The sequence below is a fragment of the Salvelinus namaycush genome, chromosome 1 (assembly GCF_016432855.1).
Source record: "Salvelinus namaycush isolate Seneca chromosome 1, SaNama_1.0, whole genome shotgun sequence".
In the NCBI taxonomy this organism is placed as follows: Eukaryota; Metazoa; Chordata; class Actinopteri; order Salmoniformes; family Salmonidae; genus Salvelinus; species Salvelinus namaycush.
Window position 1 is genome coordinate 24,378,135 of NC_052307.1, and position 25,433 is coordinate 24,403,567.

At 41.2% G+C, this 25,433-nt stretch overlaps 2 protein-coding genes across 2 annotated transcripts in view; both read left to right on the forward strand.

Annotated features, from left to right (window-relative positions):
• LOC120051118 (coxsackievirus and adenovirus receptor homolog) overlaps window positions 1-13,315 on the forward strand; it is a 40,198-nt gene extending 26,883 nt beyond the window's left edge. Inside the window, exons 2-7 of the mRNA XM_038997794.1 lie at window positions 11,123-11,292; window positions 11,533-11,734; window positions 12,285-12,437; window positions 12,573-12,695; window positions 12,811-12,949; window positions 13,075-13,315. Coding sequence (XP_038853722.1) covers window positions 11,123-11,292; window positions 11,533-11,734; window positions 12,285-12,437; window positions 12,573-12,695; window positions 12,811-12,949; window positions 13,075-13,315 — 1,028 coding nt within the window. The remainder of the gene's footprint in view (window positions 1-11,122; window positions 11,293-11,532; window positions 11,735-12,284; window positions 12,438-12,572; window positions 12,696-12,810; window positions 12,950-13,074) is intronic.
• Window positions 13,316-18,207: 4,892 nt separating this feature from the next.
• LOC120051126 lies at window positions 18,208-19,185 on the forward strand. Its single transcript, XM_038997808.1, has one exon. The coding sequence runs from the start codon at window positions 18,208-18,210 to the stop codon at window positions 19,183-19,185; it is 978 nt and encodes a 325-aa protein (XP_038853736.1).
• The last annotated feature ends 6,248 nt before the right edge of the window (window positions 19,186-25,433 follow it).

Here is a 25,433-nt window from a genome sequence, read left to right on the forward strand (position 1 = left end):
ATACATCTCGTTATTTTAATACTTTTTAAAATATTTTGACGTCAGCCGCCTGTATTCAATGAAGTGTGAGATGCTATGCTAGCCTCATGAATATGCATGGTCCGTCTCGAATTTAAACAGGGACAACTGATATATATATTTTTTAATGGCTGGGATGTCACGTGCTTCACATTTATATGAGTACATTCGTAACAACCTAGGCATTACGAAACTTCTATTAGATCAAATAAGCTTCACGTCTCAAATAGCAATTCATTTTTATCTTGACTAAATTCGACACTCATTGCCCCCATTGAAAAAAAACTCCTCACTTGCTTAATAATGAATGATCTGCTCAACGTGGACAGATTTTGGGCAGAGTAAGCCCTCTTGCTTCGCCTTTTCCTCTCTGAAGCCACCCTAAAGCTTATGATCAGTCCTCAAATCAGATCCTGTGACCTTAACATGCTAAGATGAGCTGAATGAAAAGGCTTGAATAGGCACACATGACGACTGAGATACTTTGTGATTGTGAAAGCCAACTGGATATTAGCATGATAAGGACTAGTAATCTTCCATCTTTAGAGACTTATTGTTTCATGTATAATGCAGCATTCCTGTCCCTACACTCTTAGAAGAAAGGGTTCCAAAGGGGTTCTTCGGCTTTTTGGTTCCAGGTGGAACCCTTTTGGGTTCTCTCTGTGGAAAGGGTATCTACATGGAACCCAAAAGAGTTCTACCTGGAACCAAAAGGGTTCTGCCTAGAACCAAAAAGGGTTATTCAAAAAGGACAGCCAAAGAACCCTTTTAGGTTATAGACAGCACCTTTTTTTTCTAATAGTGTATCATACTATTCTGTATAAAGCTGGTCCTGGGTTTAATATGTAATACTATCTCTTGCTGCGGTCTGTGCCTATGAGATAAAGAACTCACAGAGAGGGAAGGGAACTCTGAGCTTCTACTTGGCCGCTGATAATTGGTTTTATGATGTGGCCATATGGATGTCACACAGTGTGTGGGCACAAAATGAGTCACCATAGCTGGAAAGGAGACAACTGTAATCATAAAAGAGAATTAGCTACACAGAGAGAAGGTTGAGGTGAGAGTGATGATGATAGACAACTGACAAAGACGAAGATGTTGCTTCTGTGCATCATGTCAGGTAAAAGGCTCCCGGGACTAGTTTATAATTAGGATAGTCAAGTGGTCTCTTGATAATGTCAATTTGTAATTCAAAGGAAAAAGGAATATATATATATATTTTTTTTTAAATCATCGCTCTCAGAGGTGCCATTTCATTGAGAGGCTTTGAATGATGAATACACAGATATGAGCAAGTATTCCAGTCACTTAAGTCATTGAGACAGTGAGTGACTGCAGCCCCCTGCCCCCCTTGTCTCAGTGACATCACACCTTAAAAAAACAAATATACAGTATGTGCTTAACTGCCTCTGACATTGACACACCATTGACACAACATAACTCACGCATGCTATTTTAGTATGGCTGTTGGCAAGTAGCATGCTTCTGCAGCCTCCCTGGCTTCTCCAGTTTGGTCATTTGTTTGCTTTCCCTGTTAGGTTGTTTACTTGTAATTTGGACATCTGTCAAGATGGTTTGTTTGCTAACCTGTGGTGTCATCAGGTGCCCCCCTTGCCAAATGTACTAAGATAGATAGGGTTATCTGAGGCTTGGCTGGTGGACAGATTCACTTTGGCTGCTTTTCATTTGTTAGGCCTGGTAGGACAATTAACAGAGCATATACTCTCCGACAAAATGATACAGTTAGGGTGCAGTATTGTTTCCTGGGGTACAAAAATATCAAAATAGACAAAGGTACACATACGAACTCAAATGGTACTGTTTGGAACCTTTTAGGATTTTTTTTGTACCAAATATTTTGAATATAAAAGGTAGAATCATTGTAGGTGTGGCTTAGTGAGGGATTTCAGTTAGTTCATTTAGGCTGACTGTGAGGGGAAGTGTTATACCAGTTGGTCGTCTATGGTTATGTTAATTAAAGTTTGTCCACTGTCAGTTCTTCAGTCTTTATAGAGGCTTACATAAAAAATAAAGAGCTAATTAATATTCTAGCAACCTTAACCCAACACTGAGCAAAATTGTCTACAAGTACAGACCTCTTGGCGTAATGGTTATGGTGTTGGCTTGACAGTTGCTGAACCCAGGTTCTAGTCCTGATCAGGGCTACCCCCCAATTTTGCTACATTGGTATAGAGAAGAGGTACATTTTGAAAGAGAAAGACATAATTATGGAGAGAATTGTGATAAGAAAAAACAGAGAGAGAAAGTCTATGGGCAGGTGTACAATCCCGTCAAAATGTTTGTAATGTTCGATGCATCCATTTTCTTGTTAATCCTAATTAATATACACTGATATGACGGCATTGCCCTTTGAGAGTTTCCAATGGCCAATATCCTGTTCTGAAAGCTTAGTGTGATCAATGAATGCTCTCCCTGTCGATCGATGCTGCATAATTTTATGTTCTCCTCAGCCCTGACTAATTAAGTCCATTGGCTTATATCCCCCCTCTCTCTCCTAATTCACCCATCATCAACCAGCATGGTAATCAAACAACCCTGTACACAACATCATCAGAGCCACAAATCACATCAACTCATCTTTAAACAGTGACGACAGCCATAAAGTCAGATTTGTGCATTTTTATGAAACAGCCAAGTGCAATTTGTGAGATTTGTGAGGTTTGGAAAATGTTAAAAAAGGCCAGTCTCTGAAAGCAATGCAACATTCCCATCACTAGATATGGTTCATGCAATAATAATACCAACACATAATGCAGGCAAACTCTTGAACTCTCAAACTCTACAACTCTTGAAGGCTTTTCACTGCTCTGTGCAACCTTTTATTACACAGTGACCATCAATTTTGGACCAAGACAAAAAACTCTATCATGCATGTGGAATAATCAAGATCATAATACAGTCAACTAAGACACAGAAGCTAGGTCAGAGGTATTATGTGTTAACTTACCAACAGGTAGAGACATTCACTCTACTGAGAGTACATGCACATATTCATGTCGTGGTAGATGTCTTATTCTTTCAATTATATTGGCAGATCGCAACTAAGAGGTGTACAGCACCTGACTTCTCACATCTAGGAATCTCCCTCCTACTCACTTCCGAGATGCTGTAGCACAATTTTCAATTTTTGTACTCTTGCAACCTCCTCTCTTGTCCCAGGGTTTTTTCCCTCAACTTTTCTGCTTTCTTCCTCATGTTTTATTCTGTTGCGAGCTACTGAAATACAGTTTTCCATTTTTGTACTTGATGTCTATCAACCTCCCGTCCTTATCCTCCATATTCTAAACCCCCAGGACTCAACTTTTTCTGTCACCCACACACGTCATTGCCAATGCCGGGAGAACTCATGCTACTATCGCTTTTACATTTACCTTGCTCTACTACAGGACAACTACCTTTATCCAGGGAACCCAGTAGATGTCTTAATGCATGAATGGTGTTAAGAATAACAAAAATGAAGGAGAGAGGACCATACTTGAATGCAACACTTTCTTCTTCTTCTATGGTATATTGGCGATCAGACAATTTAATGTGCATCCCGCTACCAACTATGCGGGATGGATTCCCCAAAAAAACTGAATTACCAAAAAACTACCAAAAAATACATAAATCAAATAAATCTAAATAACTTTTCTGTTAAAAAACAGATCTGATCCATACACGGGCTCAAGGGGAACCTGGGAGGGTTGGGTCTTCTGGTGCCAGTACCCCTTGCCAGTACCCCTTGCAAGTCTTCAGATGTAAAATCCTTAAGTCCCAAAAACTTTTCTGAGACTTCTTTGAGACTTGTGCTGTATAGTTCATAATTGTGGCAATGAATGCAACAAAATTCCCCTTTTTAACACACAGGGTATCTTTTGTCTGGCAGCAAACATTTACTACAGGCTGTGTTGTTTCCATTACCATATCTTCACTAGCATCACTTGTTTTCTCAAGTCTTTTAATCGCCTCAGCATAGGAGATTCGATTGACCGCTCTAACTCTTTCCACCTCAATCTCCTCCACTCTTACAGGACACTCCAGGAACTTAGGATCATGATCCCCACCACAATTGCAACACCGTTGTCCTTCTACACACCGTTCTTGAGTATACTTTGTTTGTCTGCACACACTAGAAACATGGCCAAATCCTTTACAATTCTTACACTGCAGTGGTTTGGGGATGAAAGCTCATTGTCACATCTGCTCCCACTACGCCCTCAGCAACACGTTCTCCAAAGGCTATTTGTCAAGGCTGAGAAATGTGAGTTTCATGTTTCCTCTGTGTCCTTAGGTTACATTATTGCTCAAGGAGAGCTACGAATGGACCCTGCTAAGGTTAGGGCAGTCACAGAGTGGCCTGTGCCGACGAATCTTAAGCAGTTACAGCGTTTTCTGGGGTTTGCCAATTTTTATAGACGATTCATCCGTGACTACAGTCGTTTGGCAGCTGCTCTCATCTCAACCTCAACTACATTCCACTGGTCCCTTGAGGCAGAGGCAGCATTCCGGGAACTCAAACGCCGCTTCACTTCTGCTCCAATCCTTACCCAGCCAGACCCAGAACTCCAATTTGTCCTCGAGGTGGACGCTTCCGACACTGGTGTAGGTGCAGGTCTGTCTCAATGTTCTCCCACGGGTCAGAAGCTCCATCCTTGTCCCGCAAGCTCTCACCTGCAGAGAAATTTTGACGTTGGCAACCAGGAACTCTTGGCTGTTAAGCTGGCTCTTGAGGAGTGGCGTCACTGGTTAGAGGGTTCGGTTCTTCCCTTCATTGTGTGGACGGATCAGAACAATCTAGCCTACATCCAGACCGCCAAACGTCTCAACTCTCGGCAGGCCAGATTGGCATTGTTTTTTGGAAGATTCAACTTCACACTCACTTATCGCCCTGGATCTAAGAATACCAAGCCAGATGCTCTCTCTCGTCAGTTCACCGCAGACAACAAAAGTTCTGAGCCTGAGACCATCATGCCATCCTCCTGCATCGTTGCTGCCGTCTCCTGGGAGATTGAGTCCCATGTTCGTCAGGCTCAACTAAACCAGCCTGATCCTATAAATAGCCCTTGTAAGGATCTGTTTGTTCTGAGGTTCTTCAGTGGGCCTATTCTACTCACCTCACCTGTCACCCTGGCATGAACTGGACAATCGCCTTCCTACGTCGGCAATTTTGGTGGCCCACCATGGAGATACACTCGGGAATTCATATCAGCCTGCTCAGTCTGTGCCCGGAATAAAACCTCCAGCAAACCTACGTCTGGTCTGCTTCATCCTCTTCCCATACCTAGTCGCCCCTGGTCACACATAGCTTTGGACTTCGTCACTGGGCTTCCCCCATCTAATGGTAACTCAGTCATCCTCACTATTATTGACCGATTTTCTAAAGTGGCCCACTTCATTCCCCTCTCCAAGCTTCCGTCCTCCAGGGAGACTGCGGATCTGCTGGTATCCCAGGTTTTGCGGCTGCATGGAATCCCCAGTGACATTATTTCTGATAGAGGATCCCAGTTCACATCCCAGGTATGGAGAGCCTTCTGCACAGCTCTGAGTATTAAGGTCAGCCTTTCGTCTGGATATCACCCCCAGACCAATGGTCAGACCGAGCGGGCTAACCAAGAGTTGGAAACTGCTACACACTGTTACTTCAGCTAACCCTTTCTCCTGGAGTGCCCAGCTGCCCTGGGTGGAATATGCCCACAACACCCTCATCAACGCCTCATCAGGTATGTCTCCTTTTGAGTGTGCTCTGGGTTACCAACCTCCCTTGTTGCACAGTGGTGCCCTCTGTCCAGGACCACATGTGCCGTTGTCGTCGCACTTGGAGGAGGGCCCAGGCTGCCCTTCTTCGTGCCTCCGCCAGGACCCAATCCAAGGCTAACCGTCGTCGTTCTGCGGCTCCAGTCTACACTCCAGGCCAAAGGGTATGGCTTTCTTGTTTCCTGATATACACAGGAAACTCTTGAGCGTGAAAAACCCAGCAGCGCTGCAGTTCTTGACACAAACCGGTGCACCTGGCGTTACTACCATACCCCCTTCGAAGGCACTTAAATATTTTGTCTTGCCCATTCACCCTCTGAATGGCATACAATTGACTCAAGGCTTAAAAATCCTTCTTTAACCAGTCTCCTCACCTTCATCTACAGTGATTGAAGTGGATTTAACAAGTGACATCAGTAAGGGATCATAGCTTTTACCTGGATTCACCTGGTCAGTCTATGTCATGTAAAGAGCAGGTGTCCTTAATGTTTGTACACTCAGTGTATGTTTTGCTTTTGTATGAAAACCGCTGTGTGTGGCAAGTGTTATTGATGAGATTAATAATTACCACTACCGGTAGTTGTCGCACCTTTTTGGCACGCCCACGTTGTTACACAATGTTACACATTGTATTGAGCCTCAAACATACAATATTACAAATCTACAACAATTATAATTTAGAGTGATAAAGATTTGTGGAAATATTGATGTACCACATACTTGATCTATATTCCATTTTTCTAATTGGCATGTAATGGAAGATTGTGGGGGTTTCTTCTGTTACTACTAACAGTACCAAAGTCACAGTCACATGCAGCCTGTTAACTCCTTATCAGTTGTGTTTGAGCTGGAAGGCTGGTGTGTAAACCCCAGAATGTGATTTTCCACAGGAGGTTGGTGGCAGCTTAATTTGGGTAGGACGGGCTTATCGTAATGGCTGGAATTGAATGAATGGAATCGTATCGAACTCATCAAACACATAGTTTCCATGTGTTTGATACTCTTCCATTTACTTCATTCCAGACATTATTATGAGCTGTACTCCCCTCAGCAGCCTCCTGTGTATTTTGCATAATGTATAATGTAATGTACACAGTATTGCTATTCTCTGTAGTCTTTGCAGTCAACTCATATTCAAAATGTCAATTCACAATCACTTGACACATTTGAGTTTGTAAAAATGTATTATATTATTGTGTCCAATACCACAATGAGAAACTCCTCCGTGTCTTCATTGAGCATTATAATCAGGGTCATGGAGGCCCATCTGAACTCAACAAACAGGTTATGTGACTCAGATGGTGTGTGGATAAACATGACAGTGCGGGGGACTGCAGATAGGACTTTAGTCATAACGTGTAATAATAGTGACATACAAGTCTATAGAAAGTGTTATTTAATAAATTAATATTGTATATATACTTATTTTCCAGACTCTGACATTGCTCGTTCTGATTTTTGGGCGATTTGTGTGTAGTGTTTTGTATTGTTTGGTATACTGCACTGTTGGAGCTAGAAACATAAGCATTCCGGTGCACCTGCGATAACATCTGCAAAATATGTGTACGTGACCAATAAAATTTGATTTGAGTGGTGATTAAGGAGTGCGAGGACAGGTGTGGAAGCTGCTTAGAAATGAGTTGAGGAGCTGCATTCAAGGAAACTAGTTAAAGTGTTGCAAACAGGAGTGGAGGCTGATTGGCAATTAGTAGCAGCAGCTAGTGCTTGTTGAGTTACTAGGGAGCAGTGTTCAAAGGCAACTAGTTAGTGTTGCAATGCCTGCAACGTGAACTGAATCTACCCGGGAGCGACTGAGGACAGGACGGTTGGAAGATGGCGGAAGTGGATGCTGAGTTCATGCAAGAATGGGCTGCCATCAGTCAGGATGTGGCCCAGCAGTTAATTGACAGCATGCCAGGGCGGATTGCAGAGGTCTTGAAAAAGAAGGGTCAACACTGTAAATATTGACTCTTTGCATCAACTTCATGTAATTGTCAATAAAAGCCTTTGACACTTATGAAATGCTTGTAATTATACTTCAGTATTCCATAGTAACATCTGACAAAAATATCTAAAGACACTGAGGCAGCAGACTTTGTGAAAATTAATATTTGTGTCATTCTCAAAACTTTTGGCCAAGACTGTACTAATTTCAATCCATTTATTATCCATATTTCAATCAGCTTAATATGTCATATCTCACAATCACACAAATTTCACATCCACATTCACTTAGTACTCTTCCCAAACACACTCGGTAATCTCTCTTATTTCCCATGTGCAGCTTCAAAGAATCTCTTGTCATTACTTGCTATGCACCATATGTATCTCCTGTACATATACTGCTGGGGTGGCAGGTAGCCTAGTGGTTAGAGCGTTGGGCCAGTAACTGAAAGGTTGCTACATCAAATCCCCGAGCTGACAAGGTAAAAATCTGTTGTTCTGCCCCTGAACAAAGCAGTTAACCCACAGTTCCTGGGCTGTCAATTTAAATAAGAATTTGTTCCTAACTGAATGTATTCAAAAACACCTTGTGTTATTTGTAGTGGTTGCAGACCACGTGGACACTTTTTATAAATGCCTACAGACAGCTGTCAGTGGAGCTTTCCATTGTACCCTCTTCTCATAAAATAAGACTATGGGTATCTTTTTATGCATTACTCGCCTTGATTACATTTTTTTATCATTTATTTTTATACAGAGTCATTTAAATTGACTTACTGAAATCAGTTGTGATCCCTCAATTGTTTGCGGATGATGTGTCTCCTCCTGGGCAGCTCACAGTAAGGGTCTGGTCTGGGTGGGTCTCGTTGTCTTTTGGTCCCTCACGCTTCATAAAATGTGCCACCGGTTTTCCTCGCAGATCCCAACTGGAAAGCTCTGCAGGCAGAATCAATCATCCAGTTCGTGACACCAAATTGTTGTGGAAATTTTTATACAGGGACACTCGAAGTCAATCTTAAATTAATCACTCTTTATTGTCAGGAAGCTGGAGAGGTCACAGTCAAACATAGATGCATAAAGTACCGGTCTGAAGTGAGCTCTAATGGGGCAGTCACATTAGTTCCCTTATATACTGACAAGTTATATTTGCATGATTTAGCTTATTTATCATTCATAATTAATGTTTGCTTCATTCATGTGACGACCAATACTGGGTCATGCATGTGACAGACCAATACCTCACGAGGCTTCTTCTCTCTAAGCTGAGACCTTGAAACTGAGATATCCTTTCTCTAAACAAGGCTCTGGGCGTACTGCCAAATTGTTGATATTGATAATGAGGATTCGTTCAATCAGTCAGTCACTTGCAAGAACACAGAAATTGGTTTATTGAAAAGCACAAACAGAACACAGAAATGTGTTATTTGAAAAGCACAAACATAAAAATTTCCATCACACCCATTACAGTGTTTTAGGTGTCAAGCTTATGGTCATGTTGCAGAAGTGTGCAGGAGGGAGATTCCTAGATATGAGAAGTGTGCAGGAGGGCATGAGACAAAGGAATGTGTAATATCGGTGGAAACGTTGTGTGTTAACTGTAGGGGTACCCATGGTGCTGGAGATCAGAAGTGTTCGGTGAGAGAAAGGCAGGTTGAGGTTGCCAGGATCAGAGTAGTACAGAAGGTGTTGTATGCTGAGGCAGTGAAGAGAGTAGTAGAGGAAGATAGGTCAAGGGCGAGGAATCCTAAGAGAATACCCTGTGAGTAGGCCGAGCCCAATAGAGTGATAGGAATAGCATGTGCTTCAGTAAGGTTGGTTACTTAGCGTTCATAGCCATGATTATTACTGTACCGCAGAAATGGAATGTAAATCACAGACAATAGATGTGGTGGTGGCAGCTGCGGAGAAGTACTTGGGTGTACTAGATTTTCCTGCAGAAGAGCACCGAGGTGTGTTGAACGATAATGTCCCGTCCTTCCCGGCTGCCAGCCTGGTGTAGGATAAAATAGGGCCAAGTAGTAGTGAGGTTTTAATGGGTACAGGATTAGTTGGTAGGGCAATTTCTTATTCACTTTTCCCATCCTTTTTGCCTCCCCTTTCTGTGTCACAAAATGTTATGAATTCACACTCCCAAAACAGTAGGCTGATACACAGCACACACAATAGGTGGTGACATGCACCTCTAACGTATGTTCGTGTACCGCCATAATACCGTAGAAGAAGAAGCAGAGGAAGGACTGTATGCAAATAGAGAGGGTGTGACCTGAGGTTACAGTTTCAGGTGAGAGCAACTGAAGGGAAGGGAAGCAAAGGTTTTGTGCTGTTTCAGTCTGTCAGGACTCTTGGAAACGACTTTACCTTTGGAATATTGCTGATCAGAAAGGTAATTTGTATTAATTAATTGTTTGATTGTTGTCTTGAATACTGTTAAAATATTATAAATATGAACTGATATAATCGAGAGTTAAATATACAAATTCCTCACTCAGCAACAGCCATTAAGTTGGAGAGGGGGATAATTAACACTTATGTAAAAATACAGTTGGTTATATTGTAGAGTATATGTCCTCTTGTAGTATTTCCTCCCCTAGTCTTGGACAGAATGGACATATGCCATTCTGTCCAGGGTTATCTATCCCCCTCAGAAAGAGTGCCCCTCAGAAAGAGTGAGCATATTTTATCGTTGTAGTTTCAGTGCATGATAAAGACTACATATCTGTTAGCTGAGTAATGTTTCCTCCATAAAACTAGATTAAAATCACAATGAGGAAGTTCACATTCAAACAATTCAGTTAATAATTGTAATCATATTTCTCTTGATGTGCCATACAGGTTTACCAATATGGTCACTATGCGAAAATGCCTTACATACTCAAGACTACAGTTGGCTGTGATGTTTGTGCTAACAGTTTATCTCAACACAGGTGAGTTGTCAAATAAATCAGGGTTTCCTAACCTAGTCTCCCCATGCTATCCATTATGTTGGGCCCTTCTAGCCTACACTGCACAAGACCACATTTCAGTTGAATTCATATCAAGGTTTTTCTGTCCATTTATCTTTGTCAGGGGATGTAAAATGTGCCTGTGTGACAGGCATTGCTGTACATTCCTACGCAACAGGTTTATTTCGCTCAATGTAAACAGTAGTGGGGTGGAGCCCAGACAGTGTCCCAGGTCATAACAACGTCAGTTTCTGCTGCATCCAATAGCCAGTGTCTGTCCTACATGTACCTGCATGTTGGATATATCAAATTTATCAGAAATGCATTTACACTTCTGTGAACTGCTAATGCAGTTTTTCCCCATTTAGAAGTTGTCATTTTAGTCTGTCCCTGCCTGAGGGACTCCACGTTCTTTGTAAGTGTCAAACCTGAATGTGTTTTTTTCTCTGAACCCTCAGATGTCATAGAGGGTATTAAGATAACATCCACAGGGCCTCAGACCATTCAGAAAGCCCAGGGGGAGACAGTCATGCTGGGGTGCACCTTCATCTTTGACCCCTCTGACATAGGAGAACTGGACATTGAGTGGTTGCACGTCCGTCCAGACATGACCCAGAAAGACCAGCTGGTGAGACTACAGAGCAGGGCACAGAGGGGATCCTTGATATGGATAACTTATGGGGAGGGTTTGGAGATGAAGCATGCATTATCAAATGAATATGTTAGTCTTAACATCCACTCATATAATTTAGGTCAGACTAGTCTTGGAGATCTTATCCTCACTGTTTCAGTAAAAAAACGTGTTCTGAATATGTGTTATCAATACTTGTGTTGTGTAATTTTTGTCATTGAACTGACTCTCTCTTAGATCTTATCTTATTCAGGAGGGAAAAAATTGCATTATGGGGACCCCAGCTTGTCTACCAGGATGGACTTCACAGGAGACCCCGCACTGGGAGACGCATCCATCTCCATCTCTGCAGTGAAGGACTCAGACACAGCCACCTACCAGTGCAAAGTCAAGAAAGTGCCGGGTGTCGACATGCGAAAAGTCACTCTGGCAGTGAAGGGTGAGGAAGGCCGCCCCTCCCAGACTGGTTTCTGTTTTACCAGTTTCATCATTCCACTGTCCTGTGTCCCCTGTTTTTAAATTTGCTCTCTCACTGAGATGGAATGTTAACACCCTGTTAACGCCTTGTTATCTCCGATACTTCCATCCACACCTCTTTCCTTTGTTCCTATCAATATACCCAATTTCCTCTGGTGGAAATACACTTAGAAGAAATCAACAAGTTACACAATGGCCCATTTTGCTATTGGTTGCAAAAATGCATATGTACAGTACAGGGGCGCAACCTTGGTTTTAGAAGCGGGGGAAACATAAATTATATATATTTTTTTGTCCAGTCAGATAAATACACCAAACAGCCTACCCGACCACTCGGAGGTGTCCGCATGGTCCTAAAGCACACCTTTGCGTCGTTTTGTATCACATTCCAATGATAAAACTGGGGGGAGGGACAAAAATGCAATGTCCCCAGTGAAAGTTGCACCCCTGGTACAGTACATCAAAGGAAATCTTTCCAAAGACACTGTTTTACCTCTATTCTCTTGCACCAGTCCCTCCATCAATGCCTAAGTGCTGGGTTGAAGGTGGCGAGGAGAAGGGGAGCGATGTCTCCCTCCAATGCAAATCCTCCGTGGGATCCATCCCCGTCAACTATGTCTGGACCAGAGAGAGTGGAGGGGCCATCCCGCCCACAGCAACACAAAGTAGGAACCAAGAACCAAAGCCTCTAGATAAGACATGGCACACATAACCATAGATCTACTGTACTGTACATGTTGATATACTGAGGTGAGGTGTGGCTTGTAGCTGGCAGTGATTGTCTTTGTGTTTTTTTTTAGACTCTCAGACTGGAGAGCTGATGATAAGAAATCACTCAGAGAGCTACATGGGAAACTATCTTTGTGTGGTGTCGAATCCTGTTGGCAAAGCGCAGTGTAAATATACCCTGAACGCATACAACCGTAAGTTTAAAACCACAAATCTCTTTAATCCTTTTAATTGGGAGAAAGAAAGTGAGAACGGTGCATATGTGTGGACCTATTCCTTGGAACCTGTCTGAATATCAGGACCTTTTAGCTTCCAACAAGGCAGGGACCATAGTGGGTGCTGTAATTGGTGGCCTGCTACTGTTGCTCCTCCTCCTGCTTCTCATCTGGCTTCTGGTCTGCTGCTGCCACAAGCGTCGCTATGAGAAGGAGGTTGCCCATGAAATCAGGTATGAAATATGACATTCCATACATTCCAAGAATTACATGCTGCAGCAGACAAACTGGAAAATGAATTGAACTCCTACCTTTCTGTGCTTCTCCTCCGTGGCCTGGCCCTACCCCTGCCCTCCAGGGAGGATGCCCCAGCCCCAGAGAGTCGCCCCGCCAGCAGGAACTCCAGCTTCCGCTCGGTCCTAGGCTGCCGCTCCCACCCCGGGGTGGTCTACAGCTCCGTAAGAAAGGGCCAGCCCAAGAGGACAGAATCAGGCCACAGCAGCATCTACACAGACAGGAGCAAAGGCACGCCCGCACCCAGTGGGCAGCAGGCCCCTCCTCTGTTGAAATATGACAGCAGTTATGGCTACCCTGTGTAACAATGATTTGGGTTGGGATAAGAAACCTCATTGCATTTTTGAAGTGTCAGTTTTAGGTCATTTTTACCAAACTTCAGTATAAACAGCTATCACATGCAGGCATAGACCGCCACAGTTGAGGTGTCATAATACCCATAAAACCTGGCGGTCAAACAGAGAAATGGTTCCAATTGTTTTCCTCCATTTTTCCCATAGGGGATTTTAGAAACACTTAAAATAAGGTCTGTGTTTTGTGTAGGCTTACCCTGGCGCAACGTTTTGATAAGCATTTAAATCTCTCTCGGACAAGGGGACTTTTATCAAAATATTTGGCTCTATTTTCTCTGTTTGAAAATGCTAATTTGCATCAAAGTAGACATCATGCAAGACTACAAATCAGTGCAAGCTCCTGACACCTTTGCTAACAGGTAATGTGTTAATTTTAAAACTTGCACAAGACAGTTCACAGAATTGTCAGTTTAAAGTTATTTTTTCAATTCTACATTTAGCTAACATGTAGATAGTTAATCGAGAGATTCTTACCTTTGCCTCGATTCGGTCGTTTTGTCCAGATCATCATGGTATTTGTAGTTCTTTATGATACCACATACAGGCAAATATATTGATAAAAGTCACCTTGTCCAAGAGACATTTACACGGTTATCAAAATGTCACGCCAGGGTAAGCCTACACGAAACACAGCCCTTATTTGAAGTGTTTCTAAAATCCCCTATGGGAACAATGGAGGAAAAACGATTGGAACCATTTCCCTGTTTGACCGCTAGTTTTTATGGGTATTAAGATTCATACTGTGGTACTCTATTAAAGGATATGTTTTATGTATACTCTCGTTCCCAGCCAGAGCATGTGAGGGGAGTTGAGCGGTTGGAAATCCAGACAGGGAGCCTAAGAAGGAACGAAAATGAATTATTTAGGCTAAATAATTTCAATTATTTCAAGGCTATAGTCTACAAAAAATACATAGTGAAGCATTTGCGAGTGCGACACAATAGGCTGGTAGGGACATAAAGAGCAACCTTTTGTTGTATTAAATCATTGTAGTCTATTAATTGCACATATAGGCGGTGACTTACTTAGAATTAAATACAAAATACACCAAAAAATGACCTATTAATGCCTTTCAATTTTTTTAAATACAAGTTTGGCCAGTCTTTGGCTTCAGGCTCATGCATGGTTCCTAGAGAGCCAGCCAGCAGCGGAGAATACCCTCCCCACACTTGCAGAGCTACTGGGGATGCTAAACACCCCTTAGGCCACTCTTGCTGAGCAATAGGTAGGCCTAAAGGTTTTTAGGCAAAATAACCCAATCAAAACGGAAAGCTGCTTGAATGTGGGAATATGCAAGGCCTATTGGGCCAAAATCAATTATGGCCTGTTGTATAGATAATAGAACAAAAATACACTTAAGGTTTAAGAGATCAGATTTTTTGTTTAGAAATACTTTGCTACAATGACACAGTTATCTACCCACCTCGTTCCTTTCTTTTAGCATGTGCATGTAGTAAGTACACAATCATACTTTCAGAATACGTGTCTTTTCAGATTCCACAATGATTATTTAGTTGTGGACACTATATCACCGTACTCCCTCTCTTGCTCTTGGTCCTCGTCTTGGTAAGTCACCTTTATTAAGCGCCTGTGTGTTTCATCAGTTACTTTTTGAAAATATTTAGCGAACTCTATGATAGTAGCTATAGTCAGCAGCACACAAGTAGGCTGCAAATGCATGCTGGGCCGGGCATGCCCTGAGCTTGTGAAGTGAGTGCTACTGGCCTGAGCTCGTGAAGTGAGAGCGAAATTGGAGCCGGAGCAAAGCCCTACGCTCTAGCCTTTGGGAATCACGCTCCAGTCGAATTGGGAACGCTCTGCTCACATACTCTGTTCCCAGCCACTTCCACCCGAAGCTTAGCCTGGGGACTATTGGTGCAATAGTGCAATGGATAATATTTTAGTCACGTGTAGCTAAATTCAGGATTTTACAAATGAGAAAAAAGGTTATATTTAAAGTGTATGTATGCAGTGAGTGTCAGATGTATGTTTTTTTTTTTTTTTAAATCTATGTATGTTTTAATTTGCCCAGGAGACAAGTAACTAAAATGTTTGTCATCGTTTCTATAATTTCACAATAAAGCACTTTCTTTTCTTTTTTTTTACTAAGAACTTGTTTATCAAACATGTGATTAATCTGTGTCACCAACTGAAAAAAGCAAATGACCCCACCCTCAACACGCCAAGCCAAATTCACGAGGGAACTCATTTTGACTAGTGATGCTGCAGACTTGAATGACAGACTTTCGTTGGAAATCTTTTTTTTTATGATGAGATGGAATAACATCGTGTGCCAGTCAGATATGTGAATATGATATTGATTTTGGTAGAAAACAAGAGTATGAAGCAGACTGGCTTCAGAAGTAGAGGAGAAAATCTTGCAGAAAGTCTATGATCAAAGGAATTTTTCTATCTATGTAGAAGTAGTGTGGAATGTCTACAATGATTGATTTGGCTGCAAGGATCTCTGGGGTTTTGCTTTCTCTTTTTGGTTTGTGCATTATCATACTATAGACCGGGTGTCAAACTCATTCCACGGAGGGCCGCATGTCTGCGGATTTTCATTCCTTCCTTGTATTTGATTGATTAATTAAGTTGACAAATTAGTAAGGAACTCCAATCACCTGATTGTCTAGGTCTTAATTGAAAGGAAAACCCATAAACCAGCAGACACTAGGCCCACCATGGAAGGAGTTTGACATCCCTGCCATAGAGCATAATATTGGATCTACTGCCCCGTTCAAAACAACTGGAAACTCTGAAAAATCAAGTTGGTTTGAACGCACTGAAGTCGGATGTCGAAGATTTCCAAGTTCTGAGCTCCCAGTAGTTTTGAACGCAGCATTAGTATAGCAGGGGTGTCAAACTCATTACGTGGAGGGCCTAGTGTCTGCAGGTTTTTGTTTTTTCCTTTCAATTACGCCGGAGACAACCAATTGAGACCTTAATTAGTGACCTTAATTAGTGACCTTAATTCATCAATCAAGGACAAGGAAAGAGCAAAAACCTGCAGACATTTGGCACTGTGGAATGAGTTTGACACCTGTGACTTAGACTCCTCTTTCTATACTGAACAAAAATATAAACGCAACATGTAGTGTTTCATTAGCTGAAATAAAAAATCCAAGGAATTTTTCATACGCACAAAAAGCTTATTTCTCTCAAATTTTGTGCACACATTTGTTGACATCCCTGTTAGTCGGCATTTCTTCTTTGCCAAGATAACCCATCCACCTGACAAGTGTGGCATATCAAGAAGCTGATTAAACAGCATGATCATTACACAGGTGCACATTGTGCTGGGGACAATAAAAAAAACTCCTGTTTTGCTGGGCCTGGCTCCCCAGTGGGTGGGCCCGTGCCCACCCATGGCTGCGCCCCTGCCCAGTCATGTGAAATCCATAGATTAGGGCATAATTTATTTATTTCAATTGACGGATTTCTTATATAAACAGTAACTCAGTAAAATCGTTGAAATTGTTGCATGTTGCGTTTATATTTTTATTCAGTATAGACTCAAGCCTGCCACAAATAAATAAGCATGTTTTCATTGTGCTCTTGCCAAGCAGAAGGCTTTATTGCTTTACAACACAGGTGTCAAACTCATTCCACGGGGGGCCGAGTGTCTGCGGGTTTTCGCTCCTCCCTTGTACTTGATTGATGAATTAACATCACTAATTAGTTAGGAACTCCCCACACCTGGTTGTCTAGGGCTTTATTGAAAGGAAAAACCAAAAACCTGCAGACACTAGGCCCTCCGTGGAATGAGTTTGACACCCCTGCTTTACAAGGTTTACCCTGTAAAGCAGAGCTGTTCAATGTCGATCCTGGAGGGCCAAAACACTTCTGGTTTTCATACTCTCCTTCTAATCAGGGACTGATTCAAACAAGGGACACCAGGTGAGTGGAATTAACTACCAGGTACTGAAGCATTTCGGCTCCCCAGGACCAGAATTGAACAGCCCTGCTATAAAGTGATGAATTAACACAGAATTTGAAGGTGAGCAAAAGGCAGGTTGATTATTTATGATACGTAAATTGACCTTGTGGGACGATGTGTAAATCTGTGGCCATAGCTCCAGGAAGTACATTTGCATGGACATTGGACCTCCTGCCTGAGAGGTTTTGTTCAGTATCTGTGGTTTGGCAAACCTGTCATGCTGCAGTACTTCTCGTACAGTAATTCCACCGGATATACACACATCTTCACCCCAGGCCCATGGAAATACCCTGCCACCACTGCCTTTTGCCATCCCCACCATGCAAATACTATTGTGAATAGAGTTTGATGCTTCTCTATAAATTCCAATCAGGCTACTCTGAAATCAAAGGGTCTGTGCCTCAAGTTGCGATGCCGTTCTCAGTCAACATCTTCAGGCAACTTCTAAAAGCCAACCTTTGACCTTTAAAAAAATATATATTTTCATCTTCAATGCTAAGATTTTGAATCAGACAACCTATTTCAAGTTGTACTAAAATAACCAAGATAACCAACGCAAAGGGATCTTTTTCTGAGGTAAAGCTGCATCTAAAATAACCACACTCAACATGGTGTAATTGTTTACCTTACCCTTGTGGACTTTTAAATGTTTTCCAGTTAATTTTCTATTTGTACATTTCTTCTACAGAGAACAGAAACCTCCTGGCTATGTGTTGGTCTGATTCAAATGAAGAAAACCCTTGACTGTCTGTGTTAAGTGAAGAATTTGAAAGTAAATGCCATATTAAAAAAGCTTGCAAAATATGGTATTGAAACATTCGAGCACTACCTCCCCCTCAATCTCGAACGCACCTTAAAACACCTAAAATTAGCTGGTGACGTTGTTTAAAGAACCAACAGCACCATGCAAGGAGCTAATAAGGTGGCTATCTGGGTCATAACTGGCCTGGTGGCCGTCCTCACCATGTTCTTCAACCTGTTCATCTTCCTGATGAGCCTGAAGAGCTATAAGCAGAACAAACACTGGACCCCCTGTGAGACCATCATCACAGCCCTGTCCCTGGCCAATGGAGCTCACCAGCTGCTCTGCTATCTCTGGATGACCATGACCGAAATAGACAAAGACTGCCGACTGGAAGAGCTGTTCTACTCCATAATGATATTGACAGTGTTCAGCCTCAAGTTCACCATCATGTGGACCACCTCCTTCCTGACCTTCTACTACAGCACCAAGCTAGTGATCGAGCCCATCCACTGCTACACCAAGTTCCAGGAGGCCATCCTGAAGCACGTCACCACTGTGGTCCTGGTCATCCCTATGTGTGGTCTCAGCACGTGTCTGCCCATGCTGACTGTACTCGTCCCTGAGAACAATACATCGGAAAACAAGGACTGCGGTTCCATCATGCCTAATGACACCCCTGGCATGATCTATAACACTGTTTATCTAGTCCTCTCTAACATCCTACCGGGAGTTCTGATGGTAAAGTGTTGCATATCCATCTCTGTTCACCTGGGCATCCATCTCCAGCACATGAAGGCCAGTAGCAATGGTTCCCACGCACCCAAGCTGGGCTCTGAGATGCGGGTGATACGCATGACCCTCGCCCTGGTGGTTGTTTTCCTCTGTTTCATGGTGGTTGATCTATATGCGTACTATCAGGTGACGGTGAAGAAAGAGAATGCTATTCTGCTCTCTTTTCTCTTCACCTCCATCTATACCACTTTCAGTGCCTTGGTTCTTATCTACGGTAAGAAGACATTCTGGAAGGTTCTCCTCCACTCTTACAATGTTGGCCTGGATGAGTTTCCCTGTCTGTCCTGCCTAAAGGTACCAGAGACCAAACGCAAACCCAGCTCTGCTCACACAGTCAAACACTGAGTCAGACCAGGGTAGCCACAATGGCCTTGGGTACATTCATTTAACATGTTGCGGTGAGCATTCTGGCACAAAAATGGTCACTGTGCATCACCCAGGTGGGTGACCCACATTGGTGGTGATGAGGTGAGTTTCCCCCTGCTATGTAAAGCATTTTGAGTATCTCTGTTAGAAGAAAAGCGCTATATAAATCCAATTAATCATTTGCATGATTATGTTTGGATAGTATGGATTTAGAGTCATCTGCTTGTCTGACCACTTAACTTCATCATTAGGTTCAATGTGTTACTTGTTTTTCCAGGCATAAACCTATATTAGATATATAAAATAACATGTGAATAAAAAGTATTTTAGCTAACAGCCCTGTCTCTGTTGTTTAATGTTCTTCTCAATATAATTAAGAATATTTCAATGTGGTGTAGTTATTAATTCATGAATAACCTATGTCTTTTGCCATTATAGATATTGATTAAAAGATGTACAGTCCATATTAATATCATGGCTACTCATTATAGGGCTTTGCCATAGCCTACAATAAATGCCTCTATTTCGCCTTTGTTTCTCTCATCTCAATAGCTAATATCCAGTGTCAGTTTCTATCTTTTTCAGCTGAGAGCATAGCGAATGGGATTCTTATGGTTCTGTATATTCCTTTGACATCTATACCAAGGTCATTACTAGATAACAACCAAACAAGACACTCTACCAATCAAACTGCATTTGGAAAGGGTGGTTAATATTTGCTGAAAATCTGTACGATGTGATGTATAGTGGTTGCATACACATTCTGTATAATCTCTGCTCACAAACCATCTAGAATATTAAGGAAAATATGCAGGGGTGGAAAGCATACTGAAATATCCTAATCCAGTAGAAGTACTGTTACTGTAAATACATTTTACTCAAGTAGATATAAAATTACTGGTGTAAAAAAAACTACTCAAGTAAAGGTAAAAAGTAGCCCATTTAAAAAGTACTCAGAGTGAAAGTAATTGAGTTACTACTTTATATAAACCTTAATAATTGGTTACTTGAAAGTTGTTACACATGATCTTTGCCATGCATTAAATTGAAAAGGAAGAGAGGAAATTCATGTACAGAAGGAATTTATGAGTTGCTACAAGGTAAAAAATGAAGGATTTGTAAAAAGAATATACTATTAACATTTGAAAATAAATTAAACATTCAAAGCAATTAAAATGTATTGATAAATACAACACCAATACAAAATAAAGTACATAAACAATGAAGTTGCCAGACTTCAATATACTCCATAAATAAACATGTCTAATCCTTCACCTATTCAATCCCTCATTCACCCCTCTGATACTTGTTACATGTCCATAGGACCGGCCGACATTCACTGACTCACCCACACACTCTTTCCCTCACTCACTCAGGGGTGGAAGAGTACTGAAATATCCTACTCAAGTAGAAGTTAAATTACATACTTTGAAAACAAGAGTAGTTGTAATTAGTTACTTTACACCTCTTAAAATATGTGAAAACCATCCGTCCTATTTCGGCAACACTGACAATAAATACCCCACCGCTACATTCCCTCTAGCACCATCTAGTGAAGTCTAATACGGAGATACACAGGGGCATTTATTATCAGTCAGTTGCACTCAAGTCTACTTATGTCTGTCAATGGCATGTGGTCAGGAATGTTGTTTATGTCCAAGAAGATATGGGTAAATGTTGACGGTAAAAACCCGGCCCAGCTAAACTCGTCCATGGATGAGCACACATCACAGGCCAGCCTGGAAGCATCCCTACAGTAGTCTGTGGCCATGTGACGAAGGGACTGCAGGGAGAGTGATATCCTGTCCCCCAGTATCTGACAGGAAGGAACAGGCCATTAGCAGACCAGATTAACATGTAGCTAAATATCACACAGGCCCTACTGCAATAAACTACGCAATAAACCTCTCTCCCCAGCCCAGCCCACACTACTGTACAGAAACAAACTGCTTTCACATATGGGGAACATTATTGTGTTTTACTTAAGTCCACTTCAACATATACGCTAATGCTACTAAAAAAATAAACGTTCTTCTCAATATAGAACATACAAATAAAGCATGAATATAACTGAAACAGAATCATATGTATAACATGCATAACCGATGGTATCACAATGAAATTACTGACAGACATAAATTCTCTCACTATTTACTGGAAAGAAAATTAGGCTTTGTGTGACAGAATGAAAACGATCTCATTGTCAAACCATCTCAGCAGACGCTGAGGCCCTACATTATCATCGCATTTATCACAATTATTGATCAAAGAAGCTATAATGATGTCCCGCCTAGTGCCTATTATGTCCTTGATAAGAGATATAAGGGATGATAAAGGCAATAGATGAGTATAGGATAATGATTCTAAGAACTTCTGCTGACAGGTTAGAGGCTGAGAGTTTAGCCTTCTGTAACAATACTTCCTTCATTTCAACTGAACATTTTACCTCATCAGCATACATATTATAACAAACACAAGTCACCAAACAAATAACATTTATTAAATTATTTATTTCTGTTTGGTCGGCTTTACAAGTTTTATTGGTCAAAAATGTATATTACATCTTCATGCTAGTACATAGCTATAAATCTCTTTACAAATATCTGTTCTGATCATTGTTAGAAAAACTCATACAAAAAGGTTAGTTCCCTTCGAAAATAAAAGATTCATTCTTGCACTATATAAATCAAACCTGTAATTTCTGAAATACATCACATGCATGGATGAGCAATTCAGCAGACAAAAGGGAGCATTGCATAAAAAAATAAGACTGAATTTAAAAAAAGTATAGAATGTATATATTGATATGTATAAAGTTTAAATGTTCACTGTTGAAAGTAGACAATATGTAAATGACCAGGTTTCTATCTGTCTAACTCAAATTGGTTGATGAGTGCATAACAATTACATTTAAACCTTTATCACTGAAATAATTCAATTAAACAATGAATCAATAAAAGCCTCAAATGAAACTAGTAAATGCACCAGGACTTGGAAAGAAAAAACACATCAACTCTAAACAGATTATTGAGTTTGGACCTGGTAGCGGTTTTCACCACCTACATCTGACCAGCGGTGGAATATGCTGCTCCAGTGTGGCATTCGGGGCTAACCAAGAGACACCATTGAGAGGGTCCAGAGAAGAGCAGTACAGATCATCATGGGCAGACTACACCTCCTACTCCGATACATGCACCAATCTGGACCTACCATCACTCTACAGACGCAGGGAGTCTCAAGATCCTTCGCAATCCGATCCCTACCACCATATGCTCTAAACGATCATCTGTTAGTGTACACCTGACCCACTCCACAACTTAACTGATCCACTGCAGGACTGAGTGTTTCCGTTGCAGCGCCATCCCAGCCATTGTTCGCCTGCTTAACAGTTGATGATGAACATTATTTGTACATTTTTCATTGCCTACATCTGTTTTTTATTGTGTTTTAGTTAGTATTGACAATTTTTATTTTCAAATGTAAGTTGTACTCACATTCAGCATGTTGCTGCCATTTGTACAATGTTCTGTTGAAAAAACTGTACAAAAAACATTCTCTCTCTCTCTACCATAAATGAGAACTTGCTTCAAGGAAATAGATTAAGCTGATTTGTATAGAAAGCAAGAGGTCAGGATACAAAGTAGTTTGTTCTTAAAAATAAAATAAAAAGATATACAATAAAATCATATTTACATTAATTCAATCCAGTGCATGTCTCTAAAGAATGTGATATCATTGAGGTACTTGCATATCTTAGTGTGCTTACATCACAGAATTATGTAAGATCCCTACCTATATGTACATACTGTATCTACCTCAACTACCTCATGCCCCTGCACATCAACTCGGTACTGGTACCCTGTGTATATGGTCAAATTATCGTTACTCATTGTGTATTTATTCCTTGTGTTATTATTTTTCTATAATTTCTCTTGTTTTCTCTCTGCATTGTTGGGAAGGCTCCGTAAGTAAGCATTTCCCTGTTGTTAACAAAGCATGGGACAAATTACATTTGATTTGATTTAATGCATAGCTACACAGTATTATGAGTCAGTCAAGGTTATTCAATTTGACTTTATCTTAGACAAATACTAGTGATTCTATGATTTGGGGAAAATGCCATTTTGATTAAAATCTCAGTTCCTTCAAAAAGGACTACTATGCATGTACTATGTACTGTGACCATGACGGGGTAATTAGAACCAAAACGTCAAGGGGCGGCATTTACTGTCATTTTAGGTCAGTGCTGACGCAACCATAGATGTAAACTATATAATCAACAACAACAGAATCAAAGCCTGTGCATGCTGAAACCAGTTGTGAATCACATATCACACATTCCCTGCCCTTGATCAGTAATAGTGATTCTAATGAAAAGGTTTTCACCTAGCTATATCACATAATAAAACATTAAAATGCAGTCATTGCCTGTGCTTTTTTGTGAAGAATGCACCGGAAATTATTTAACACATATTAACACATAATGACAAAAGACAAAATTGAAGCTTTGGTCATTCCCTTACCTAGCAGTGATATAAAATATATACAACAACATTTCAAAGTCCCTTGGGAAATGTGTTAAGGTCACCGTTATTACTACTTTTTCAGAAATACAGTTGAAGTCGGAAGTTTACATACACCTTGGCCAAATACATTTAAACTCAGTTTTTCACAATTCCTGACATTTAATCCTAGTAAAAATTCCCTGTCTTAGGTCAGTTAGGATCACCACTTTATTTTAAGAATGTGAAATGTCAGAATAATAGTAGAGAGAATGATTTATTTTAGCTTTTATCCATATTCCCAGTGGGTCAGAAGTTTCCATATACTCAATTAGTATTTGGTAGCATTTCCTTTAAATTGTTTAACTTGGGTCAAACGTTTCGGGTAGCCTTCCACAAGCTTCCCACAATAAGTTGGGTGAATTTTGGCCCATTCCTCCTGACAGAGCTGGTGTAACTGAGTCAGGTTTGTAGGCCTCCTTGCTCACACAAGCTTTTTCAGTTCTGCCCACAAATTTTCTATGGGATTGAAGTCAGGGCTTTGTGATGGCCACTCCAATACGTTGTCCTTAAGCCATTTTGCAACAACTTTGGAAGTATGCTTGTGGTCATTGTCCATTTGGAAGAACCATTTGCAACCAAGCTTTAACTTCCTGACTTGAGATGTTATTTCAATATATCCACATCATTTTCCTACCACATAATCTATTTTGTGAAGTGCACCAGTCTCTCCTGCAGCAAAGTACCCCCACAACATGATGCTGCCACCCCCGTGCTTCACGGTTGGGATGGTGTTCTTTGGCTTGCAAGCCTCCCCCTTTTTCCTCCAAACATAACGATGGTCATTATGGCCAAACAGTTCTATTTTTGTTTCATCAGACCAGAGGACATTTCTCCAAAAAGTAAGATCTTTGTCCCCATGTGCAGTTGCAAACCGTAGTCTGGCTTTTTTATGGTGGTTTTGTAGCAGTGGCTTCTTCCTTGCTGAGTGGCCTTTCAGGTTATGTCGATATAAGACTCGTTTTACTGTGAATATAGATACTTTTGTACCTGTTTCCTCCAGCATCTTCACAATGTCCTTTTCTGTTGTTCTGGGACTGATTTGCACTTTTCACACCAAAGGACGTTCATCTCTAGGAGACAGAACGTGTCTCCTTCCTGAGCGATATGACGGCTGCGTGGTCCCATGGTGTTTATACTTGCGTACCATTGTTTGTACAGATGAACGTGGTACCTTCAGGCGTTTGGAAAATGTTCCCAAAGATGAACCAGACTTGTGGAGGTCTATAATTCTTTTTCTGAGGTCTTGGCTGATTTCTTTTGATTTTCCCATGATGTCAAGCAAAGAGGCACTGAGTTTGAAGGTAGGCCTTGAAATACATTCACAGGTACACCTCCAATTGATTCAAATGATGTCAATTAGCCTATCAGAAGCTTCTAAAGCCATGACATAATTTTCTGGAATTTTCCAAGCTGTTTAAAGGCACAGTCAACGTAGTGTATGCAAACTTCTGACCCACTGGAATTGTGATACAGTGAATTATAAGTGAAATAATCTGTCTGTAAACAATTGTTGGAAAAATTACTTGTGTCATGCACAAAGTAGATGTCCTAACCGACTTGCCAAAACTATAGTTTGTTAATAAGAAATTTGTGGAGTGGTTGAAAAACGAGTTTTAATGACTCCAACCTAAGTGTATGTAAACTTCTGACTTCAACTGTATG

Excerpts from the sequence above, each read along its gene's own strand:
- LOC120051126 (XM_038997808.1), top strand. The coding sequence starts at position 18,208 with ATGCAAGGAGCTAATAAGGTGGCTATCTGGGTCATAACTGGCCTGGTG.